The following is a 23,999-nucleotide window of genomic DNA, read 5'->3' on the forward strand; positions in this document are numbered from 1 at the left end:
ATTACTCCCCATAGGTCCACATATTTCAAGGAAAAACTCATGGAGCACAGCGGCCAACAGGCTCCAAATTTTAATGCCAAACTGTAATGGTAGGGTAAGGCAAGCAACGTACCTACGCAACTGCAGCGCTCTCTAACTGGCATCAGGACAAGCAGTGAGGGGATCACATGCAAAAAGATGTGCCCATGAACTACTTGTCATGACATCACTGCTAAAACACTGAACTGCCATTCCCTTCTACACCCTTCACTATTCAAGAAGAGCAAAACGGTTCATAAACTTGAACTCTCCATCTCATGACATCAGGCCTCTTAACAAACAGTTTGGAACCCCAAACACAATAATATATATTTCATAGGCTTCTCTACTTTTTAAAACTCAAGATCTTTAGCTATAGAATTTGATGTACCCTAAAGTACTTATGACTTCAATGTATAAGTAGGTCACTCCCCTCTGAAGTTTGGAGTTTGTATTTTCAGTACCACTCCAACTGCTTAAAATGCTCCATAATGAATGTAATTAACCCCAAGGTAAGATTATTTACATGTTGTGGTAAGGATCTAAGCAATATGGTCCCACGAGGGTAGCATAATATGGACTGAACTTCACCTGAAATGCACTGTAAGTTGTGGACTAAAAACTTCAGAAGGAAAGAAAGGAAAAAAAAACCCAAACCCAAGAACAAAAGATAGTTCTGTTATGAGTCAGAAAGTAAAATAAATTCTCAGTAGGCAATGGGCAAAGTATGTTCCATCTGTCTCAGACGATATAGGATGTGTCAGGATCTGTTCTATCCCTGCTACAGGAAAGGGCTAAACTCAGCCAGTAGTTTACCATTTCAGCCTGAAAGTCAGGTTGACCCCAAGCTTGACCTTAGCCCGACCTTGTTTACTTTCACCAAGTCCTTTGCCCTTCATTCCTCTCTTCAGAAACATTCGACCTTTTCGCCTAGAAGCCGGTCATTCTAAAGCCAATGTCACGAAGGTTAGAACTGACCAGCTGGTTCACAACTCTAAACCGTCCTTATTGCAGAGATCTGATAACAGTTAACCCAAAAACTTCCAGTGTGCCTTCTGTAGTCTGTAATTCCACATCTGGTGCCAATATTGTCAGCTCAGAAGAGACTGATAGTTCTTACAAACTTCAAATCTTTTCTGGAGACAGACTTTGTCCTTTGTACTTTGTCCTTAACATCTTATTTTCCATAGCAATACATTTTGGTTTTACACTAACTCAAGCTCTCTCATTACCACTGAAACCACAAAAGAGTCCGTACCTTTCTTCTTCAGAAATGCTCTTCTGGATGCAATAGGACTTTGGCGGACTCGTGGATTCTGTAAAAACTTCACTGCTGTCACAATCTGATGAGGGTAGGAGGGTTGGAAAAACAGAAGAGAGAAAAGATCCAAGTTAGGAATGGTCAAACTCCTATTTCACATTATGTATTTTGTACTGCAAAGTAAAGGCATCGCACCCAACACATGGAGATAGTCTGGAGCTGACAGTGATTCAACTTCCAGAAATGATTCAACGAGCATCACAGGCTGTGGCTCAACTCAAATCAGACAGCACAATTACGGTATTTCAACCTAGAGATTTTCTTGTTGAATTACTCTTGAATAGCTCATCCTGTACAAAAAACCCTGTTAAGATTCTTTGGGGTTTATACATTTGACATGTGATCTTTTTACCTACGTTGGTGCCTATAGTTGAGGGCAACCTGGAGCCAATGCATGTGACTGGTAACAGCAGGCTAACTAGTAAGAATGCTTCCTTTCTATGACTTAAAGCTCCCTGCAAATTCTAAGAGATTAAGGCCTTTTCTGCCATCAAATTTGCTGAAAGCAATAAATAAATAAACCTCAGCTCGTCATGACTGGGAAAGAAGCAACTTCATGTGTTTTGGATCACATTACAAAAATATCATGAAAGTCACTTTTCAGTATATGAATGGATAGGTGACAAGTTAAATTTACATTCCACACCAGCAGAAATCACAGATTACTTTTGTCTAAAGACTGACTTCTACATCCTTCAAGGTGACAGAGCACTTGTACCACTTATTCAAGCAAAGGGTAAGGTATGAGATATCTGATACTCAATGGCATCAATGACAATGGCACTGGTTTTCTGCATTTCCATTTAGTGCCAATAAAAGGTGTTTGATTTTTTTCTTCACGTGGTAAGTCAACTTTTCACATCCTCTCCTACACTATTACGCACATTATTACATGTTGCTGCACTGGCGATTCACTTTACCTTCATACAAAAACATCAGTTCTGATTGTAGCATTGGGAGAGTCATGTCCCTGAAGTTAAGAGCACTCAGGAGATGGATACATCCATGTGAACTAGTGGAAGAGATCACTCCCCTCCTTTAGAGCTGAAAATGCATATGTATGGAAGAGGATTTCTCCCCAAACACTGTCATAAACCTTCTCCTAAAATGGTGAACTGCAGAACTATGTCAGGTAGGTCTTGTAGAGTTTCTGGAATTCAGTTCCAAAAAGGTTTTCAAAACTTTTCACAGCAGAAAAGGAAGGGGAAAAAAAAACCCACCAGTACTGCTGAAATCACCAAGTTTCACTTTGTGTTTGAATCAAACCCTTCGAATATGCATTTCTGGTCAGAGAGCAAAGTTCTGATGGGTTTAATGGCACTTTCAATGTACTCCTCAGTGCATTCCATCAATGTTTTTTTTCTTTTAAATTGCATCTCTTATTTCTTTAAATACATTAATCAGGCTAGTGTAGGCAAAACGGATCCATTGGACAATGCAATAAACATGAATTATCATCTATCCAACATGCATAATGGCTTAAAAATACATAATAGCAGGTGTAGTTTAAATGATTAGTTATTACACCTGTGGTGGGTCTGATTCAATTGGGGAAAATCATCTTTAATAGGTTAAAAGGTTTAGATCACCAGGCTTCCCTTAAAGTGGCTGTAGAGAGGGTATGATGGAGTACGCTGTCATTACTAATTCATTTAAGAAAAACATGGGGGATACAGCAAAGAACAGCATAAACGAGCGAATCCAATTTAAACATCAGGTAAAGCAGAAAACACCTTTTAAAAAAGCATGATAAATGAATTTGGAAGAGAGATGAAATTGACATATTTATTTTAACGGGAATTTGACAAAGTCCCAGCACACTTTGAAGTTAGGAGGAGAAAATGAATGGGGTATTTTTAATTCTTTGCCTTTTCTTATTTTCCTTATTTTTTTCCCCCCCTTAAGTTTACATTCAGTAATTCTGAACCATAAAACACCAGCGCAAAATACCCCCCATAAAGTACACTTCAGCTTCATTTATGTGCACTTGATCTGTCTCCAGCTGAAATGCAGGTGACAGGCAAATCACAGATTTAGACTCTGCTGATACTGCTACGCCAGATGCAGAAATACAAAGTGCCCAAACTAATAACCTTAAGATAATCTGCTGAATAAGAAAGATGCCCAAATGAGCAGACCAACAGATACGTGAACATATCAAACCCACTTTCCTTCTAATAATAATTACTTGTTTGTTTCTTCAGAAACTCCTCAACACTCCCTCCCACATTTAGCAAGCTAGAGACACAGGCACAGCAGCCCTGAAATTCTGCAAGCTTCCCCTATCTAATTATCAAGGTTTGAGCACTAAAAACCTGTAAGAAAGAAGCAGTATTTTTCACTGTGCTATTTCGGTCCCAGCCATGGGCAGGTTTTACTGATTCAAACCCTTTATTAAAACTTATTTTTGCCTTGTAAAAATGTAAACATTTCAATAGTAAATTTCACTCCAAAATAAACTTGTATTTTATCTTGCCCCTGCATCGCTTCCTCCAGTGATTGCAACGTTTTTAATCTTAAACCAAAATAAAATGACAAGCAACAACAAACTTCAGGAAAAAAGAATCCTGGAAATGTATTCCTCTTCCCAATAATCCCATGTTTCTCATATCTGTGTTTGCATTTACCTCTGAACATTCCTCCTATAGGCTAAGCTGAAGCTTCGTTTTTACAATTCATCTTGTATACATGAGCACCTTATGAAGCAATTTTGGCCGTGTCAAAATGCCAGTATTTTCAACAAACATACACACCAACCTCTCTGCCTTCTATGGATCATTTTCTTTGCACAAACAAGGGCAACTGCAGTCCGTAATTTAAACAACAGAAAAAGGAGGAGGATGATGAGAAGTCTTTGCAGCCCTGTGGATAGCCAAAAAAATCCTGCAGCAAATAGCACTCTGACTCAGCTGGTAACATTGTTCCATACTATTTCTGTACCATTTGTAACACTTCTCCAAATTTTTATGGTATTAGGACACTGCACAAATAATGTGCATTGTATCACTCCTCTGATTCTTAGATTGCCAGCACACACTAGCCAGCAAACTAGTTTTATCTAGTGGATCAGGTACGTAGTTCTCCTAATAAAAGATGCTGGATTTGGCTTCTAAAAGCAAGTGAATCCCATAAACTCACTATCCCACCTCTTCTGCAGGGATATGATACAAAAGCCTCCTTTCCGACTGGGTGGTGATGGGTAGAACCCTGCAGGAGGTCCTATCCTCCAGTTTGATTTTCTAATTAGAAAATGAATGCAACTTCTCTTAGATAACATTTGTGCCTGACCAAATTACATGAATTCAGGCCAAATATTCTGCTTCAATGTCAAAGATATAAAAGAGAGACAGGAACTTTACTGCAGATGTTGTGGGAGTGCAGCAGGCTGGCAACATCCTGGGCCAACGCACAGCGCTTTGACGTTACAGCCAAGGTCCCTCATTCCTAATTTCCCTCCCTTTTGCGTTAAATGGGGAAGGTAAGCCCAGACTTATTTGTTGCTATGCTCAAAGCTGCAGGGTTTCCAATGAAACAATCTAAGCTACTTTACCAGTTACTAGCACTAGAAAAAATAAACCATCACATTTAAAATACTCTGGCAAATGCCCACTTTCTACCATCTCAAGAAGTAAAAAACCCCAAACTCAATCAATTAATAAAAACATAAAATATCACCTTCATCAGTGAAAGTTCCACAGGATTTGGTAACAGAGTTCCACGTGGAAAACGGAATTAAAAGCCATCAGGAGCACAGCCCATAAGAGCTCTAATAGATTTCCTAATCCTGGGAACCCTCTGTAGGTTATTACTAAACAGCATTTGTTGATAGACTGAGACTTTGAGATGACCTGTGATGTAAAGGTTGGGTCTGAATTATACGTTGCAAGGGACAGTATTTTGTCTTTCTGAATGGATCTGTATCTGTTTAAATGCAACACTTCTTTTCATTAAGCAGAGGCGGCACAGGCCATGAACTATGCACAGCCAGTTTACATTACATGTGCGGAAGCAATCAACGCTGGCAATATACATGACGTATGTAAAAGAAGTTGGAATTAATTTTTTCCCAGTGTATTAAAAAATAATAATATGGCCGTATCAACAAACACTCAACCTATTTCAGCCAGAGCAGAAGGCCACAGCTATAGGGCAAATGGAACTGATCAATACATTAGCCTACAGCAACACCCCCTCAGTGTAAAGCTGTGTGTTTGCAAGGCTCAGAAGATTAAATTGTCTGTGAAAGGTTCCTGCACTCCTACTCTAAAGGAGATACCCAGAATCCTGTTAACAAGCATCAGGCTAAAGCCAGCTTACGTTTTAACAAGGGCTGACTTAAAAGCCTGGCACTGCAATGAACAGGAAACCCCCTTCAAACAGAAATGCTGCATTTTAGTAAGAAATCAGTGCTCTGCCAGGACCGACTTGACAAATATGGTTATCGGTGGCACACGGAAATAGTTGCAAAGCAGCTGTTAATCAGGAAAACACATCATAGAACGCTGATGCTAGCACTCGGGAAAAAATGCAAGGGGCTAATTATGAAGCTATATATCTCACTAAAGAGGCACCGTTCCCTGAGATTCCAGGCAGAGCTCTCTCCGATTGGGGATCCTGGGACACTATGTACACAAGTCTCCTCCCAGGACAAACCTTTTCCCAATACAGTGTTCCGAGCCCCAGAATTTCTGTGAAATTTCTATTTCACAGAAACTGTTATTTCTAAAGAAATTACCTGCAGGTCGGGCAGGAGAGAGGAAACACTTTAAAGCTCCTATGATTTCATTGACATTTTTATGAAACCACACAGAACCCCAGGAATTATTTCTGTTGTGGGAGGACCTGGAAACCTACAAAGTTTGGCAGACCTCAAAGTCGTACTGAGAAAAGTTTAAAAATGCAGTAACAACAATAAAAAGAAACCCTCATGTAAAACAGAGCAAAGGAAAAAATACGATTTAAAGCAAAATTCACAGGAGTCAGAATGAGAAAAGAACAAAGGCAAGAAACAAGCTTCAAATCATGTTTGAGATTAAGAACTGGGAACTAAAGGAATACAGAATAGTAACCGAAACAGACAACAAACCCCAAACCCAACGGTAATACAAGCAAAAGAGGAAAAATCCCAGATGCCCAGGAACTCTGACAACTGCGAGTTCTACAAATGACATCTAACTCAAAACCATCAAAGTTAAGAGCGATGAGATAAAAAGCGTGGAAGCAAAGTCCGTCCGCGGGTTCCTCCCTCACAGTGAGAGGACAGGGCTCCTGCAGGAGTCAGCGCTGAGGGCTCGGGCAGGTGAATTTCTGCTCAGCACTCGGAGGGAAGCGCCAGGGCAGCGGGAGGGGAAGCGCCTGGGGCCGGCGGGGCGGCTGCAGCCCGGCAGCGCGGAGCCACTGCTCCCCCTAGCCGAGACCGGGCGGAGGGGAGGAGAAGAGAAGGGGAGAGGAGAGGGGAAAGGGGAGAGAGGGGAGAAAGCAGAGGGGAGGCAGGCGCCGCGCTGGGGAGAGGAGAGGGGAGAAGAAAAGGGGAGAGGGGAGAAGGAAGAGGGGAGGAGAGGGGAGCTGAGGGGAGGCAGACCTCACCAGCCGGCGAAGCCCAAATTAAGTGTTTTCACTCAGTGGAAATGAAATGTTTTGCAAGATGAAACAGAAAGAAAATTGAGGTTTTAGGTAATTACTAGTTGGCATTTACATATCACAGGCTGGTTCAACACCTATTCATTTTCCTCTTTTATTTTCAATTTTTTAAAATTGCTCATTAAAATGAACACATGACAGGAACGGGGGGAAAAATTACTCTTCCTCTTTTTCCTGAGGACTACAAAATCCAGATCTACTTTAAATACATTTATCTATAATTATCACATACAAAAAAGCCTTACTTCATTTACATTAATAGGGTGACCAAAAAAAAATATGATAAAAGCCAGAAAAACTCCGAGGCGAGCTGTCTTTGTGTGTTGTGCCTACTTGGTTCCAGGGCCAGCCCCCGCGGAGCCAGGACCCTGCCACTCCCCACTCGTGCTGGGATGAGCAGGACCGCAGAGCTGAAAAGCCTCCAATGCACACCAGTATCCCATTCCATCCATCTCACCCGTGGGTTTAGCTAGAGCCTGCTTTCAGATGCTTTCCTTCCCTTCAACACACTTTCCCCTCATTTCTTCCAGTATTCTCACTACAAAGAAGTGACTTCATATAGTCCCTGTTCTCAACTTCTTTGTTCCAGGAGCCACTTCACACTTCCTCCAGCTGTTCACACAGCCCTGACCTTTCCACCTTCTTTATTCACACAGAACCAGTCTTTCCTCACATAACCTTCCATTTCCAGGGATCCTGATGAGCAGCTCCAGTCAGACTTACAGGCTCCCCTGGCTCGGTGGCCTCTCCATTCAGATTCTCATTGCGCAGTCAAATACCTATTTCCTATGCAAAGCCCTTAATTTTCCTGGTCCTTCAGCTTTTTTTAATTTTAACCTTGTGAAAGTCTTATTTAACCCCACGATGCCTTCTAGAATACAATTTGTATGAAAAATGCTATATAAAATAAAGTTTTATTGTATCATATGTTAAGGACATAAAACATCCCTGATAGAAGTGTACAGGGGCTGACATGATAGACTAATATATTTTAAGGTCTATTGTGTAAATATGTATTTAGGGAATTCTAAAGCATGGTATTATTGACCCAAGTCTCTCTTAAAACACATTGATATATGGAGTAAAAGCCCTTATGAAAAGTAGCAACTTCGTCTGTGTAGTAGTCACCTTTCAAAGTGAAATATCTCTGCCATCTTCAGTTTTTTTTCTGATTCAATTTAAAGCAGAGGGGAAATCTTGACAAAATTCCTCTCTTTTGAAGACTAATAATATTCAAGTAATACTTACATGTATAAAGCTAAAAAAGAACGAGAAACTTCTACACATGCTTTGAAAGAAATGTACAGTAACTGTTTATACACAGAGAAAACGTGCTATGTATTTTTTATTCTAGAAAGAAATACACCTCCTAGTGAGATTTCATAATATCAGGTTTAATACGATACAAAATGTTACGGGGAAGTAATAAATGCTGGAAAAACATAACAAACATGAGCACAAGAGCAAACTAGAAGTATTAAACTGATAATGCAGCCGTAATAAATTTTAACCAATGAGTAGCATGACCTTTTTTTCTAGAGTTCAAACATTTTAACTTCTTCTTGAAAAGACTTAATCTCATTTTCAGAGGATAAATAAACTTTTCAAGTCCTCTGTTTGTACTTCTGCTAAGCTGAAGTTGCAAGCTCCCTATAATCACTAGTACCACCAAAGAAGGTATTGCAGCAAGATGTACAAGGTGGGGGGGTGAGGTGAGAGGGGATAATGTTTGTCATCCAACTGGCAGCAAATTATTTGAAGTTCTGTTTACATGAAACCAGCAATAACCTCAGTGCTGAATGTACTGGATCACTGTGGGTAATATGTGGACTAGAAGGTCAGCGTCTCATGCAAGGAGGCAAGGTATCTAGCTTCCAAGAGTGGGTGAAGCTGGTGTGCCACGGTGAGGTTAACAAACTGGTCCAAGGGACCCAAGAAAGATGCCAGAGAGAAGGGGAAGAGCACAAACTTAGCAGAGAGAATCTGATTTTTAGAACTTTTCTTGACAATTTATGCATCTTGCTTCTCTCTTCTTACAGGAGGAAGCTTAGAGATTACTGAGGCTCTGTGCTGTAAAATTAATGCAAGTGTCAAGCTGTTGAGCTGAATCACTCCAAAAGAATGCAATGACTCAGTGTCCAAGATGCTCACTATAGCAGAACTAAGATCATTCCATGGCTTCACAACTTAAAAAAATGCATGATACAGCTTTCCCGAGGGGTGGATGGCAGCACCTCCAACTCTTACCTTTTTCACTCCTCTCTCCATATTGCCATTACTAAAGAGCTCAAAGACAGCAGGTTTTGAAAGAAATTTTTTACCCTATTATCTTCACATGTGCAGAACGTAAAAACCAATGAAGCTGTAATTTATTACATTTTCATTCTTCTAACCACAGAGTAGACAAGGACTGCTGGAGGTTCATTCACATGCAAGGGAGCTTTAAGATGACGTAAGGATAGGAAGTCCATGTCACATCTAACAATTATGCCTGAATATTTAAATGCACTATTGAATGGTAGACTCCAGAAGGCTAAATCAGCGAAAGAGACGCACCAGAACAGGATCATTGTTGAGATTTACTTAGATCCTTCTAATTCCACAGTGAAGGGACCGGAAAATACTGGTAATACAATGGCTCAGATTTAGTGCAAGAGGATCAAAAGTAGAACCCATCTGTGGAAGATGCTATAAAGATGTTTTAGAATGAAATGACTCAAATAGGCAGGAAAAAAAATCAGCAAGCTATTATTTCTCAAACCTGCTATTTCAAGAACCCCATTTAACAGAATTCTTAATCCACAGGAAACGTAGATTAGAAAATGAGTGTTTTCCTTGCAAATAAACCCCTGAACAATTAGGGGTGAAGTCAGGGGGCTATGATGGCATTATGACAAGGAAGAGCTAAATGACAGAATGAATAAGGAGATACTGGAGGAAACTACTTGGATCACCAAACTCTAACAAACAAAAGGTTTTATGTTGGAAATGTTGAAGAAGCTGGAAATTGTGACAGGTGTGTAATAAATCATGCAAATCACAGCAGATGAGGCAATAGTGAAAGGAGAAGGACTTAAAACACTGGAAGACCTTTATGTAAATTTAGTATTTTACTTAGAACTATTTGGGACAAGAATCGTCCTCTTCCTCTCTATTCACACAGTGCCTGGTGCTGGTCTGCAACTGGCCTCCTACCCATTTATTACAACACAAATAATAATAAAGCCTGAGCAGACCATGCACTTTGTTCCTGCTGTTAATTGCCCCATTAAGGGAAAAACTAAGCAAGGGGCAAGAAATGTGATTGGACAGAGCTGCCTGGTCTATGGGGACTGCAAGTGGAATAATTTTATAGATTGGAAAGCAGCTGCGTCCTTTGTCTTTGTCCAGTTCTCGACAGAAAGAAGCTCACATCACGCAATTTCTCCTTCATATATAGGAACTTGCATGAGCAGCCTCAAAAGCAATGGAACCTCGCTGTCAACTCTTCAGATGCTTCCTTTACAATAGGAGTGAAAGACAATATAAGGGCAAACAAGAGGAACATTTCCGTTGTGGCTGTCCATACCATAAATATTCTGCAAACAACGGGTCCACCTCCTTTTCCCCTGGGGTCAATTTGGCATTTTTCATGGATGCTACATTCACTACTTAAAGAAACAAAGCATATAGGTGTCATGACAAATTCAGGATGCTGCTCAACCAATACAGCACCGTATGTAACAAAAAATGACCTGTACTGATCAACAGCAACTCTCTCTTGGAACACTTGAGTAAGAAGAGCACACCATCCTAAACTGAGTTAAAATGTCCAAGAGAATTAGCTCTACAGAGAATTATACCAGGGTGCTCTTCCCTAGTTTCTACACAGAAATTTGGGTCCAAACCAAGAGATCTACAAAATCAGAGAAGGTTCAAAGTGGCACTTATCCTGTTTGTGTTTTCCTTAAACCTTGGCACAGCCAGTACATGTCAGGGATTATTATAATTATACTCTTTATGTGCTGAAAAATTAATAAACAATTACTCACTTCAGCTAAAAAAAAAAAAGGAAAGCAGCCATTTCCGTGACAAATGCTGCAGAAAGCATTAACAACCCCTCTGAAATCTGGGTCCGTACCACAGCAAGGGCTTAACACCAGTGTTAAGAGTGCCCATTGTCATTATAGAGAACCAGCACAACTCAAAGCTTGAGTTGCTACTCTGCACTTTCCTCAAAACTCTGCACCTGATCCATGGAAGCTACAAGGCATTTTTCTATCTTTGTAACAGAAGAAAGTAGATTCAGTCTTTAATGCTGCTTTGGTCCAAGTACAGGCTGTTCAGTCAAGCCACAAAGTCCAAATTTGGGGGGAAGCATTTGAAATGCACTACTTTCACTCCTGATAGGCCACAAAAGGGCTTCCACACTGCCCTCATGGCTGGAAGCTAAGGGTTATCTCTAATGTGGTAGGAAGTCAAGCTCAGCTTCCCAGGAAACCATGGGAACGGCAAAAAATACATGCTTTCTGGAATAAACAGGTGAGACAGCAAATGCCTGGGACCTTGATAAATTCTTACTGGAATTTATTTGCAGCCTAAATCTCGACTAAAATCTGACATTCAATTCATCCCTAAAATATTGGCAAGTTCTTTATTAGCTTCTTTGAGAATCCAGAGGGAACTCAAGTGCAGTTGCATTCAAAAGGCTTCCAATTTTCTTTAAAAAAATTAAATAAACTTAAATAAATCCCACATATCCCTTTTTAAGCAGACCCATGCTACTCAGTCTTCTTCCCACCTTAAATCAATGGTAACCCAATTCAAATGCCTTACAGCTCTGTCTGAGAACTAGTGGAGAGATCAACGCTTTTTATCTTAAGGATTATGGATCACCACTTGGCGAACATACCCAGCAGCCCATTAGAACCACCACAAAGGGCACAGTTTCTCCTTCCACCCCTCAGACTCGAGAAAGCAGCATATAAAACTTCACCCTTTCACGCTGTAGTTCTTAGCCTGCCTGCCTTGTTTCATACTCTAAACATACCAAGATTTATTAACCTTTACAGTAAAAACAAATAAAATGATGATGAAGTAAAAACACAGTGATGTAAGGGCTGCAGCTAGCACCGTTTATCTGTGGAAATCCAATTAGTGCTCAAGTGGCAGAGATACCTGGAAAAGTGCTCACAATCAAATCAAAAAAAGATACAAAAACATTAACCTCATGGCTAAAAACTCCACATTTAAACATTAAAGTAATAAAGGTGCTTTTATTGAGTATTTTCTATATTTCATTAGGTCCCAAATTGATGAGGAGCCCTAGAGATGCATTTCCTGGGCTTTTGGATCCTTAGACCAAATGCTTCACTTTGTTGTTGTTGTTGTAAAGCAAAAAAAGGAGTGCTTCTTGCCAGAATGACAAACTTCTTTTTGCAGCAGCAACTACAGCAACAATTGCTTATGCAGGAAATGCTGAGAAGCCTATGAAGATATTCTTAGATCTGACACATTCATTCTGTACTCACCATGATGTGAGCAGAAATGGTGTTTGAATTACTTCTGCATGTAAGATTATCTGGATTTACCTCTATTGCTGTGCTCTACCAGAAATTCTTCTCTCAAAGCCATTGCCTCATGTCCCTCAGCTGGGGAAGTGACCATATTGATAAGACAGTTGCTAGAAAGACAAGTACCCACTCTAGAACTTGATGGTCTCAGAAAAGAAGATAGGAACTGAATAAATGATGAGATTAGTCAAGCCCCTAGCAGTCGGTGCCCTCAGATTAGGTCTGCTTAAAAGACTTCCAGAAAAATCACACAGGACCAGGTCCCTGCTCTATCCTTTGAATGCGTGTTGTCAGCATTAAATTCACTTAAATTTATTAAAAGAGGAATCAGAAGAGAGTCACTGTCAATGACCATAAGACCAAACTTCTGAGCCACAATTTTCTTCATCTCTGTAAAACCACCAAAGAGAGACAATACTTATTCATAGGTTTGGGAACAGCTAATAGAACTTTACCCATTGGTTTTGCTTATAGTAAAATGTTGCGATTGCTTCTGGTATCAGTTTATGCATGCTGCTCTTAAGCTTTACGCAGAGGAGCTGAATATATGCCTTCAGAATAGAATGTATTATATGCAAAATAAAATGCAGTTAAATTCCATTCCAAGGTGAATTAACTGAGTTAAAAGAAGTAGACTTCCTTGAACAGAAAGCATATATTTATACCTGTATTTCAGAAAGAATTTTTATTTTGTATTTTGTCCACCTATTTTTAATAGTCCGAAAGTCTTTCCTACCTTTTGAAGATTTCATGACAGATCACTGTCAGGAATTTTATGTATGCTAATGCTTAACTTCCTTTTTTTTTTTTTTGTCATCTAAACCCACTATTCAGGAATAAATTTAAGATTTAAGAATATCATCCTCAGATTATAGTGGGAACCAGAAAAATAGTTAATTCCCAACTGTACTGTATCACCGGGCTGCTACTCACACTCGTGTTCTGAAGTCACTGGCCCTATATGTGGTATTCTCATGCTCCAGAGAATATTCATGAATTAGCTTTTAGATGTCAAAGAGTCCAACCTGTCTTAAGGGAGCAATTGCTACATCTCTTTAACTTTTGTGCTTGGTATGTAGCAAATTATAAAGGGGAATGTGATACCTAGAATTTGCACACGCAATGTAAATTGTTGAAAATAAAAAATTAAGGGGAAAAATATTCCTACAGCAAACAGATTCAACACCTCTGTCCCCTGTAATCAACAGGGATGAGTACTGGGTAAGAATCAGTGGTGAGAGACCTCCTCCTCCTGTCTGGAGTATACAGAGTCCTGGTTTATTATTCTGCATTTGCATGTGGCAGCAAATGTGTAAATGTTTTAATAATACAAAAATCCCAATAGAGTGGAGGAGGAGGATATGAAAGAAAGAAATACAAGGACATTTACTTTCTTGAGAGTGAGATAGAAAGGAAAACAGAGAAAGAAGATGACACGATAAGGGACAAAGCAAGCTTTCTGGGGTATATCTGGAAAAAGCTAGAAGAGAAATCATTAGGAAGTCCATAGTGCATCTACAGTGATACAGTGCGGATCAATTCATTTAACACTGCCCTGTACATTTACAGAAAAGTACTTTTGATATAATAAAGGCTCATAAACACACAGAAATTGGGTTAGACCTGTTTCGAATTCCTGCCAAACAATGGTTCAGAAAAATGAAGCTCTATTTTAATTAGCTCGACTCAAGAGTGATTTGATAACAGCAGATGCTGTCTGGATGCTTTCAGCTTGATGGGCTCCACATACATGAACTTAAGAGTGGCTTTGATGCAATTAGATCTCTCTCTCTCCTTTAACATGTGTTAAGCTGAACCAATGGCTTGTGTCTATTTAACATCTGGAACTAGAAGGATATTGACACTCTTCCTCATTCTTCTCCAAATGAGTCGAGCTAAAGTGACGAGAAGGTGGCTTGTTGGGGTTTACCCATGCAGTTTCAGCAACTTGAGTACAGAAAGGCAGGGCACAATACACTACCCACAATGTAATATTAAGGTCTGAACATTAGATCTGTTTCTACCACAAACCACATTTCCTGACATGTAATTTTTACAGGCTTGGTTAGTGACAGTCAAAAAACCTGTCCTATCAATTGCTGCTTCAACTTGTGTCATTTTCTGTAAAAACAAGGACTCAATAATAATTCCATACATCTGTTTCAGTCCTGTATTCCCAGGAGATACAACATACACACACTGTACCATTAGAGTAGCTCCCATCCAGCTGTGGTACAGCTCTCCCATCTACCGTCCACCATTTTCTTTCAGAAGCAACTTCTCTCATTCCTGGAAATATCTGTGCATTGACACCCTAGAGAACCCTCTGCCTTTTGAAAGTGATCTACCCACCTCACTCTAAGCCATAAAGCACAGGCATTTGCTAAAGGACACATGCAACATAAGAGCTGCTTTAATGCATCAGGGACAAGGCTAATAGGAGGTCTTGATTTGTTAATTATCTGTCAGTTTGTCACAGCTGGGCTGCAAGGAGTGGGTGAGGGGGAATCTTTCTGCTTGGTTCTTTCTCTAAATGCTGAATTAGGCTGTCAAAACCTTCATCCCACCACAAGAGGCTGTGAAAAGAAGAGCCAGACTATCCTTTTCTTCCTCCTTTTCCCAGCAGGATATGCTGTTTCAGATGTCCTACCCTCCCATCATGTCTCCGGAAATGTATATGGCACATATAAAATGACCTTCACACCATCGCACCATGCCAGTTTAGTCAAGGGACATTAGCGGATCCGAGCATGATAAATCAGAGAGGAAATCCCAGTGCCAGGGGAGCACGCAGGAGGCATTTATTCCACGAGTCCTAAAGTTCCTACCTGCTTGAATCAGCAGTTTCAGAGTAGGCTTTTGGAAGGCAGAAAGCTTGGCCCCTGTGAGAGTAGGCAGATAGATATACATGGAGTTACAGAGATAAAGAGGTGGAGTAATGGCAGGATTCCCTTTCTCCTTACATCTCTGCCCCATGTAATCCCCTAAATAGGGGGAAAAGTTCAGGCTGTGAAATGGGATAAAGCATGGAATACCCCCATGGAGACAAAGCTAGAAGAGCAGAAAGCAGGCTGTGATATAGCAGTAGAATTTACTATAAATGCTTATGCCTCTTAAATACAGCTAAATGTGGCCGTTAAGCCATGAGAGCCTAGGGAGATCCCCACCCACTCCTCTGTTTTCCCTGCAGGCCACATCCAGAGCATCCCATCACTCAAGTCCTCTCCTCAACAGGCCCTGGATTATGAAAAATCCCCTGCAGGAGCTTCCCACATGCAACAGACACACCCCTGTTCTACCACCAGCGATGCTTCTCCCTTTCAGGTGTGGGAGGCTCAAAATTTATTCCATGTACACAGGGGTACTGCCTGCTTGAGATGGGAAAACTGAGGGCTCTGGCTTTGTACAAGTGATCAGAAGCTATAAAGTCACCTTGAACTGGAAAAAATGACCCTGAGCATTCCCCTAGTCCACTGCAACATAAAAAAATAGGTGTCTCAAGTTAACATTGGTTTATTTTACACTCACGGCAGCCAAGGAGCACATACATACATGCAGGCAAATTCTCAAGGCAATTTTCTTCTGTGGACCATCTCCTGCAGTTTGATGAAACTGGTGCTTTTCGGCATTTGACCCAGATTCCTTTGAAACTAGCATTTAATTTTCTAGGGTGAGCCACCTACCAATGTACAGCATGTCAGCTCTAAGGGCAGAATAAGAGCTACAGTTTCCTTGCCTCATTATTTAGCCCTGAACACTAAAACAAACCATACATTTTTGTACAGACAGTCCCACCTTCCCCAGATGGGGCCTACTGAGAACTCCACTGGGGACAAAAAAAAACCTCTTTATCTTGTAAAGTTAATAAATTTGTTTCAGGCAACATTTGCAGAGCTTGTCCCTGGAAAATAAAATGTACTAAAACTTCATGCAAGCTTTGACTCTCTTTTACACTCATCTGTTGGGGTTGCTCATCTCATACTCTTCAGCTGAGATGGCAGCGAGTTCTTTCAGGAAAATGAGAGTTACTGGAATAAATGCTAACTCTACAAATGAGGAGGAACAGAACTCCTAATAGCAATTACAAGCATAAAGCTGTTTACTGGCTAGCTACTTTGTGACTTCCTTTGAAGCCTTTTGCACCCCTTTGGGGGTTATAACCTAAGCCTGAGAAATGCTGCTTTAAGGAACTTAACTATAAAGACACATAGCACTGGTGATGACAATGTGATGACATAGCACTGTTCCCCACCCCACACCTACATAGGAGCTCAGGAGCAATTTCCCAGCAGGTCCTGGTGGCCTCAGCCCCTTTGCCTTCAAAAGCTCTGCCCTACAGTGATACAGACTCATGGGTATTGAGATGATGCTTGAGATAAAGACCCAGTAGCATCGATAATACAACCAATGCAGCAGTCAGCATTAATTATTCCAAACTACTATAGGGCAAGGCCTGTGCCTCTTAAAACATCTGCCTCTCAATCTTCTGGTCTTTAATAAAATCACCCTCCCAGCCATAGGGTGTTACTGGAATTATACATACGCATGTGCATGCAAAAACATAAAACGCAGGAGGAAAGATTCAGGTCCTCATTAAAAAATGGAATAAATAAGAATTCACCAAGGAATTCTGCCAGAGTCTGATTTCCAGATCTGGTTTTGCTGCATTCTTGCCCACAGCCTGCAGAGTTCTGGGTGCCTCCCTATCCTTCTCCAGCTGCACAGTCCTCTTCAAATTCAGACTTCTTGCACCTATAATTACTAGGTGCCCTGTGCCAGGCTCCTTTAATTAACCAACCCAACTCTTCTCCCTTTGGGATCAGACTAAGCTCTTTTTTATTAGATCCATCATTAGTTCCATCAGTATCTAGGCCTAAGCAGGATACCTTACACCACTTTGTAAGTGGAATTGTAGGGTGCAAATGACCTCCAAAACATCTGCCTGCGGAAGAGCCAAAGAAAGCAAAGCTAGAAACCAAGAAATGGTTTCTAGAAATGGCATGAGGGGTCGATACAGCACCTTTCAAACTTAATTACATCAGCAAAACTGATGCAGCTCAAAATCCTCAGGAAAACATCCTGCACCAGGGGGACCGCGGCATGCCAGTTAGGTGCTGCTATAGTGCTGAAGGTGCTTCAATCCAAAGAACAGTGAGACAAGAACAGAACAAAACCCCTTAACTTGTCATTACACCAGAGACAACCCTGTGGTTTTCAGGGCCTCAAGAAAGAGCCAAGTATTCCTGGAGAGCATGATTTCCTGAAGCCTCACTCTCCAACCGACACCTAGGATGGAGTCTGAATTACAGGTCCATGCAATGCCCTCTAAGAAGAGGATTCCCATTCCACTCTTCATGCTTAAGACTGATGTTTCTGTCTCCCAGGAAGAGTAGTGGATCAGAGTCCACATACTATCCAAGCAGTTCTTCCTACCCCACATAGTATCTGAGAATGTCTTTCATGCAGTTTCTTTAGCATTTATTGGTATTTCACCCTTAGCCAAGACACTCTCCTTCTATGAAGCTGCTTCATTTACTTTCTAGACAACCTGCACCACAACGCAAAAAAAAAAGAAATGGCAAAATGCACGCTGGCCTTGTCTGGACCACGAGATACTCTGAATGCATGTGTTCATGCATGTGGTGGAGAGAGAATGGGAGGTGAAAAGCAAAAGAGCTGGCTAATGTCCTGGGATTTCGTAGGACAGGCGGTCACTCCAGTTGTACTGCTTGACTTCCCCAGAGAGTTTTCTCAAGGAGAAACCAGCCATCGATCTTGGGACACACAACTTCCAGGACCGTTCCTTATCTCAGAACAGCTTCTGCCACGAATTCCTGAATGCGCTTTAATGTTTAAATTATTAAATGCATTAATGTATTTACATTATTCAAGTCTTATGTGCATTTTTCTAAGATAATTTATGTATAAGAGCTTGAATGTCCATGACTGTTAATGTCTACAACCCTTCCTGTTCATTATTGATTCTGGAAGGGAAAAAAAAAAAGGCAGTGTTTTAATGCCTTATTTTTAATGTATTAAGAGTCTGAATAAGTGCATTCTCTTTTTTCTTTTGTAATTTCATAATTTAAGTAGTGCATTTATTAAACTGACACAGTATGAATTGTGGTGAAGTCTGGCACAGGTCCATGCTGCCAACGCAGCCCAACCGACCATCACGCTACTCTGCAAATCAAGTACAAGCTCAGATCCTCTTACGCCAGCTTTCACTCCCTACCTGAAACCAGAGGGGACAGAGATTACAAAGAAGTCTCTTTAAAATACATTTTCTTGGCTATTTACATGGCTTTTCTCTGTTGTCTCCATTTTAAGTCAGCATAAGTATACTTATACTTTAAATGCAAGTTTTCTTATACTATTGATGAACTGGTTTAATGCAAACTTTTTTCTTCTATGAGCTCTGACACAAATATACTACAGTTAAAAATCTTCTACGGTACCTTTTAAGCCCCAAGCTCTTAAAAAAATCTGAACTGAATATAATCCTGTTGTTTCTACACCACAGTTGAGTACATCATAAACCCCAAAATTTACCCACGCCTTAATGTTCACAGGGAAATTATATATAGGAATCAGGTCATCTCCACTGTTGAACTACAGTCACTTCTAGAGCAGAATGCAACAGCTATTCTGCAGTAGCTGGCCATCTTGCATGTCAGTTTGGGACAAGAATGCTATAATAGGCAACAGAAACTGCAAAGAAATTCAGCTAACACACAATAGAGCTACCTCCGCTCACTCCACCCACACATTAAGTGGTGTTGTATGGACATGCACTTTATATATAAATTATGCGTAAATGCCTTAGATGTTTATAGCCAAAAATACTACTTTCAAAGTCCAGTTTTTACTGCCAGACAAATCCACTGCCAGCTGAGCCTGCACAGAGCAACAGTGACACCCGATGGCTTCCAGCTTAACCTTCGGACATGCGTTCCCTGGGAGAAGAATCCAGGGGCTCCATTTCCTCTGTCAGTAAGGTAGCCCCAACTCAAATCACCTATCAGAGCAACTCATCAAGAAGCTGAGCTGCAAAGAGATAAAACTTGGTGTACGTAGGCACTGTGTGTAATTATGAGTGTGTGCATAAGTTTCACAGTACGTTCTGCATAATTACAGCCTTGCCTGGCACAGTTGCCAGTGCGAGCATGAACACACACGCACACACATAATGTATGCACAATATTGTGCATATGGACTTGGGAAAAGACAGAGAACAGTGAAAGTTGCTGGCTGTTGTTTTAAGAGCTGACTCTGCCATTTCTAAGGTTAAGTTTGTGTTTTTTTGCTACTCATTACCATTCTTTAACTGTTACAATTTATATCAGCATATAATGTTAAATAATTACAGGGAGCGGAGCTCACTCTAGCGAGGATATAAATGCGCTGTGGGATTCTACAGATTTAAACAAATAACACTCACAGCAGGGGGTGAGCAGATGAATTAGCATTAATATCCTGCCTGGGAGATCCCAGTGCAGTGTTATGGCTTAAATACAGATCTTTTCTCTAACAGTCAATATGACAGCTACTAGCAATACAGCCCAGCACATTCACTAGTCAATATAGCAACTGCAGCTAAAAGAATGCCCTTGTAATAATCCATACAGCAGCCAGTTAAAATAAATAACTTCCCTTTAACAGTCTATATCGCAGCCAACTGCATTAAAACCTTCCCTTTTAAGGTCTATACAATAGTCAGCTAAATGGAAAAATTGGCATCCTTCTTGGCAGCTTCAGAGGGAAGTCAAGCATTGAATGCGCTAGAGACCAAATTCTCCTCTCATCTCTTGGGGGACCAGGGGGGTCCCTTCCATATCATGCCGGTGGGGAATCCTGCAATGCTCCTATCACAGCTTGCAGTTTCAGTTTTTTGAGAAGAGGATTTCAGCTTCCAAAGCCATCACATCACTACCTTTCACAAGCAAATACGTTCACTTTAAAAAATAAAGACCAAAGCCTATTTCTTTCCTAATCAGAATAACAAAACAGGTAAACCACAGCTGTCCAGGAGGAGCCAGCACATGTATCCATAGTCCCTCAGACTGAAGGCAGTATGCTTCTTCTAGCACTTCAAGCACTAGAGAGATACCCATATCAATCTAAAAGCAGAACCCAAACTTGAACTGTTTCAAATCAGTAGCTACTTTTTTGCTCTCTAACAAGAAGCAACAGGCTGAGGTAGGTTAGGAGTCCCTTGGACTATACCACAGTTACTTCATTTTGCAATAGCAATTGCAAAAGACCATAATATAAATCATGATAGAAATGGTTACAAAGCATCCAAATCTGAAAACTGAACTGGAGGAAAATCCATGATCACAATGATTTCTGCCATAGGGCTACTACATACAGTTTTATATCTAGGGTGAAATTGTGTTCTCACATACACAGGTTTTATACAGCTCTGCTCTGTGATGGAGTGCCTGAAAATTAACTGACCTGCAAAACAAACTAGTAGAACTCCAACAAATTAAAACAGTGCTTCTTAAGGCAAATTAGAAAGTAAACCACAAAAAACTCATAAAGCACTTAATACTGAGCTTATAGTTTACAAACTGTTGTACAAGCAGTAATAAATCTCTAGAAAATGAAATGTGTAGAAATTTTCATATTTTCCATACTGCTAAGAGATTTTATTGATAGGGAATTCTGCCACTAAACTACTTCATTTGCTAGCTGCTTACAGAAGAAAGGAGATAGATGACAATTTTGTTAGAAATTGGAAGGATAAAGCAGGAATGGCATTTATTCTTTAAAACTCCACAAATGAAAAACATCTGCTTGCTTTCTTTTTAAGAAACCTGTCCCTTTGGGTATATATTAAAAATCATAGCCATAAACCAGGGGTCTAAAATCCCACCAGATGTTTGGCACCTGGAGCCTTTTCAAGGAATTGATCAAGGAAAAAAAAGTATTTTTCAGGTAAGAGGAAAAAATTATCTCGAAAATCTTTCACACTGTCAATGCTTTAATTTATTTTATCTCCGATTTTAAGGGCAGGCTGCAGCTACAAACACATTCCAGCTTATAGCCTCCCAAATTAAAAATAAATACACACCACCCCTACTCCACAAGTCATGGTTTGAAGCTTTGACCATATTTTGCAAAATGACAGTTATTAAAAACAACAAACATGCATCTCAGTGAGTCATCTGGTTTCCAACTTCTGAGTCAAAAGGGGCTGATTCCACACAAACTGAAACCTGGCGCTCTGACTACTTGCATGTTTAACGATTTGTATCTCTGCACCACAGCTTCAGAACAGGATGTGGAAGAAAAGAATGAAAGGGAGATGGGAGAAAGGGGAGGGGAGGGAAAGAGAAAAAACACTTCTTTACTGGTCCCAGTGTCACTGCAAATAAAGACCATGTCAAGATTTAAACCATAATAATGGAAAGGCTATAAGGTCCCTGCTATAATGTTTCCTCTGATATTCCCTTTCATAAATGTTCTCTTTATGTTGCATGCTTTGCAATAATACATGTAATGTTTGTGAACTAGCCCCGCTGGGGAAACTGTATCATATGAAGCTTCACTGAATGCAACATTAGAGGCTAGACAATTCATTTACCAGTTCCTCAACTTTAGTTAGCTGCACCTATTTTCTTCAAGAGAATGCAGCAAACATGAGGAGACAAGTAACCTAAAGCTACCTCCAAATATGTTTAGTTGGAAACAGATCTGTATGTAGCAAGCCATGGACACGTAGTACAGAGTTACCTCTTCCACCAGTGCAGTAATTCCTTTCTGGGTAAAGCCTCTCCCCACGTCCTACATGTATAAGCAAGAACCCCAAACTTGTTCATAGCTATGCCAATCGGATCAATAGCATCCTCAGCTTCCTCTTGGCAGAGACACTGAAGAACATCAGTGCCAAGAGTATCTGCACAAGGGATCCGGGCCAGCACCAGAGCTGTGAGCCTCCTGATGGAAGTGCTTACACGCATGCATGGGCACTGCCTGCAAAACCTTTCATTTCACATGTGCACAGCAAGACCCATTCACTTCAGGCAACACACTAAGCTGCACAGAGCTGAGCTTTGCCTTCCCAGAAGGAATGACCTTCAGCAGCTTAAGGCACCTGTATGCCTAGCAAAGAGACCACCAACTCTAAGAATTTAGGGTGAGACTGGAATCCCATGGGGCTTTAGTACTGAATTTCCCAACTGACCTAATACCACTGCTTTGAAGCATACTGGATGCTTGGTAGCTGACCACTGGAGTGAGAATTAAATCCATCTTTACAGGATTGTGGCAACCTGATGTTGAGAAAAAGGTTGTCAAAAAATACAGTGTCGGGGGGGCTTGTCTCAGTCTTGACTGTAATTCTCAATCACTGCATAGAAGGTATTTATATCCTGTTGGCAGCATGTGTAACCAATGCGACTCTTCATGTCAGAGCTGTCAATTACGGGCTTGACTTATGAGGAAAGATTAAATGAGCTAAATATGTAGAGCTTGGCTAAGAGACCAGAATGGGGGTGGGGGAAAGCAGAAATTATGTGATAACTGTCTGCAAACATCTGAAGGGTGCAGATGCTTAAGGAGGAAAGGAAACACTTAGGGTGGCACACAAAACAAACAGGAGAAGCAAGAGGGAAAGAAGACACAGGAAATTCTCACTGTATAGCAGGGAAACTCCACTGCAGCAAGATGTACTCTGCTGTACAATGGTATCCCAAGGAATACCAACCATCATTCAGGTCATTCAGATGCTTGACAAAGCAGGAAGTTGACAGCAGAGAAAAATCCTGCTCCGACCAAAAGATAAAACTGATGATGTAAAAAAGTGGGGCACATTCTGGGGCTGATGATATGAAGCTCCCTCTCTTGCTTCTCTCCAGCTATAAAATCCTTTTACTAAAAAAAATGCATATCTTCATTGTTACTTTTCCAGAAATGCAATTGTCAAAGTAGCAGCGGTGTGTTATGGGATCACAACTGGGAAAAGGACATGGGCTCTACAAGGAGAAGAGCTATGTAAAGAATAAACCAAAACAAAACCAACCCCAAACTATTAAGATGCTTGGGAGGATTTGCAATGTAAGTGACAGAGAAATACAAGAAACATGAAAAGCAGGGAAAGTCTGAAGTAAGTTGGTTAGGAACTCCAAATCCAGAAATTATACCAACTCTCAAGTTCCTAGTTTGGCAAATCTTGGTGCTGAAAGTGCTGAAGGATGTACTCCCCCATCAAAGTTGAGGAAAGTTTGCTCAAGTTATCACATGTAGGCAGTTATAAGAATCACTAGCTGTCATTAGACTCTTTTGACTGCAGTAACAATGACACAGGCATCATCTGGGTATCGGCAAAGAAGTCCAACTGCTCAGTGGTATGAGAGATAGGAGAAGAATTAAGAATCTCTAGTAAACACTTTCCAGATTAGGAATTTAATAATGTGGAGTCAAGAGACACTCCAAAGAACAAGTCTCCTCCATAAAGTTAT

The 23,999-nt window shown here is 40.6% G+C and overlaps 1 protein-coding gene across 1 annotated transcript in view; it reads right to left on the bottom strand.

The window, feature by feature from the left end:
* PEX14 (peroxisomal biogenesis factor 14) overlaps window positions 1–23,999 on the bottom strand; it is a 76,249-nt gene that overhangs the window by 38,402 nt on the left and 13,848 nt on the right. The window contains exon 3 of the mRNA XM_061450117.1: window positions 1,277–1,361. Coding sequence (XP_061306101.1) covers window positions 1,277–1,361 — 85 coding nt within the window. The remainder of the gene's footprint in view (window positions 1–1,276; window positions 1,362–23,999) is intronic.

The sequence above is a fragment of the Pezoporus flaviventris genome, unplaced genomic scaffold (genome assembly GCF_033815535.1).
Source record: "Pezoporus flaviventris isolate CSIRO_AGI_PZ_B2104156 unplaced genomic scaffold, CSIRO_AGI_Pfla_v1 ptg000009l, whole genome shotgun sequence".
NCBI lineage: Eukaryota > Metazoa > Chordata > Aves > Psittaciformes > Psittacidae > Pezoporus > Pezoporus flaviventris.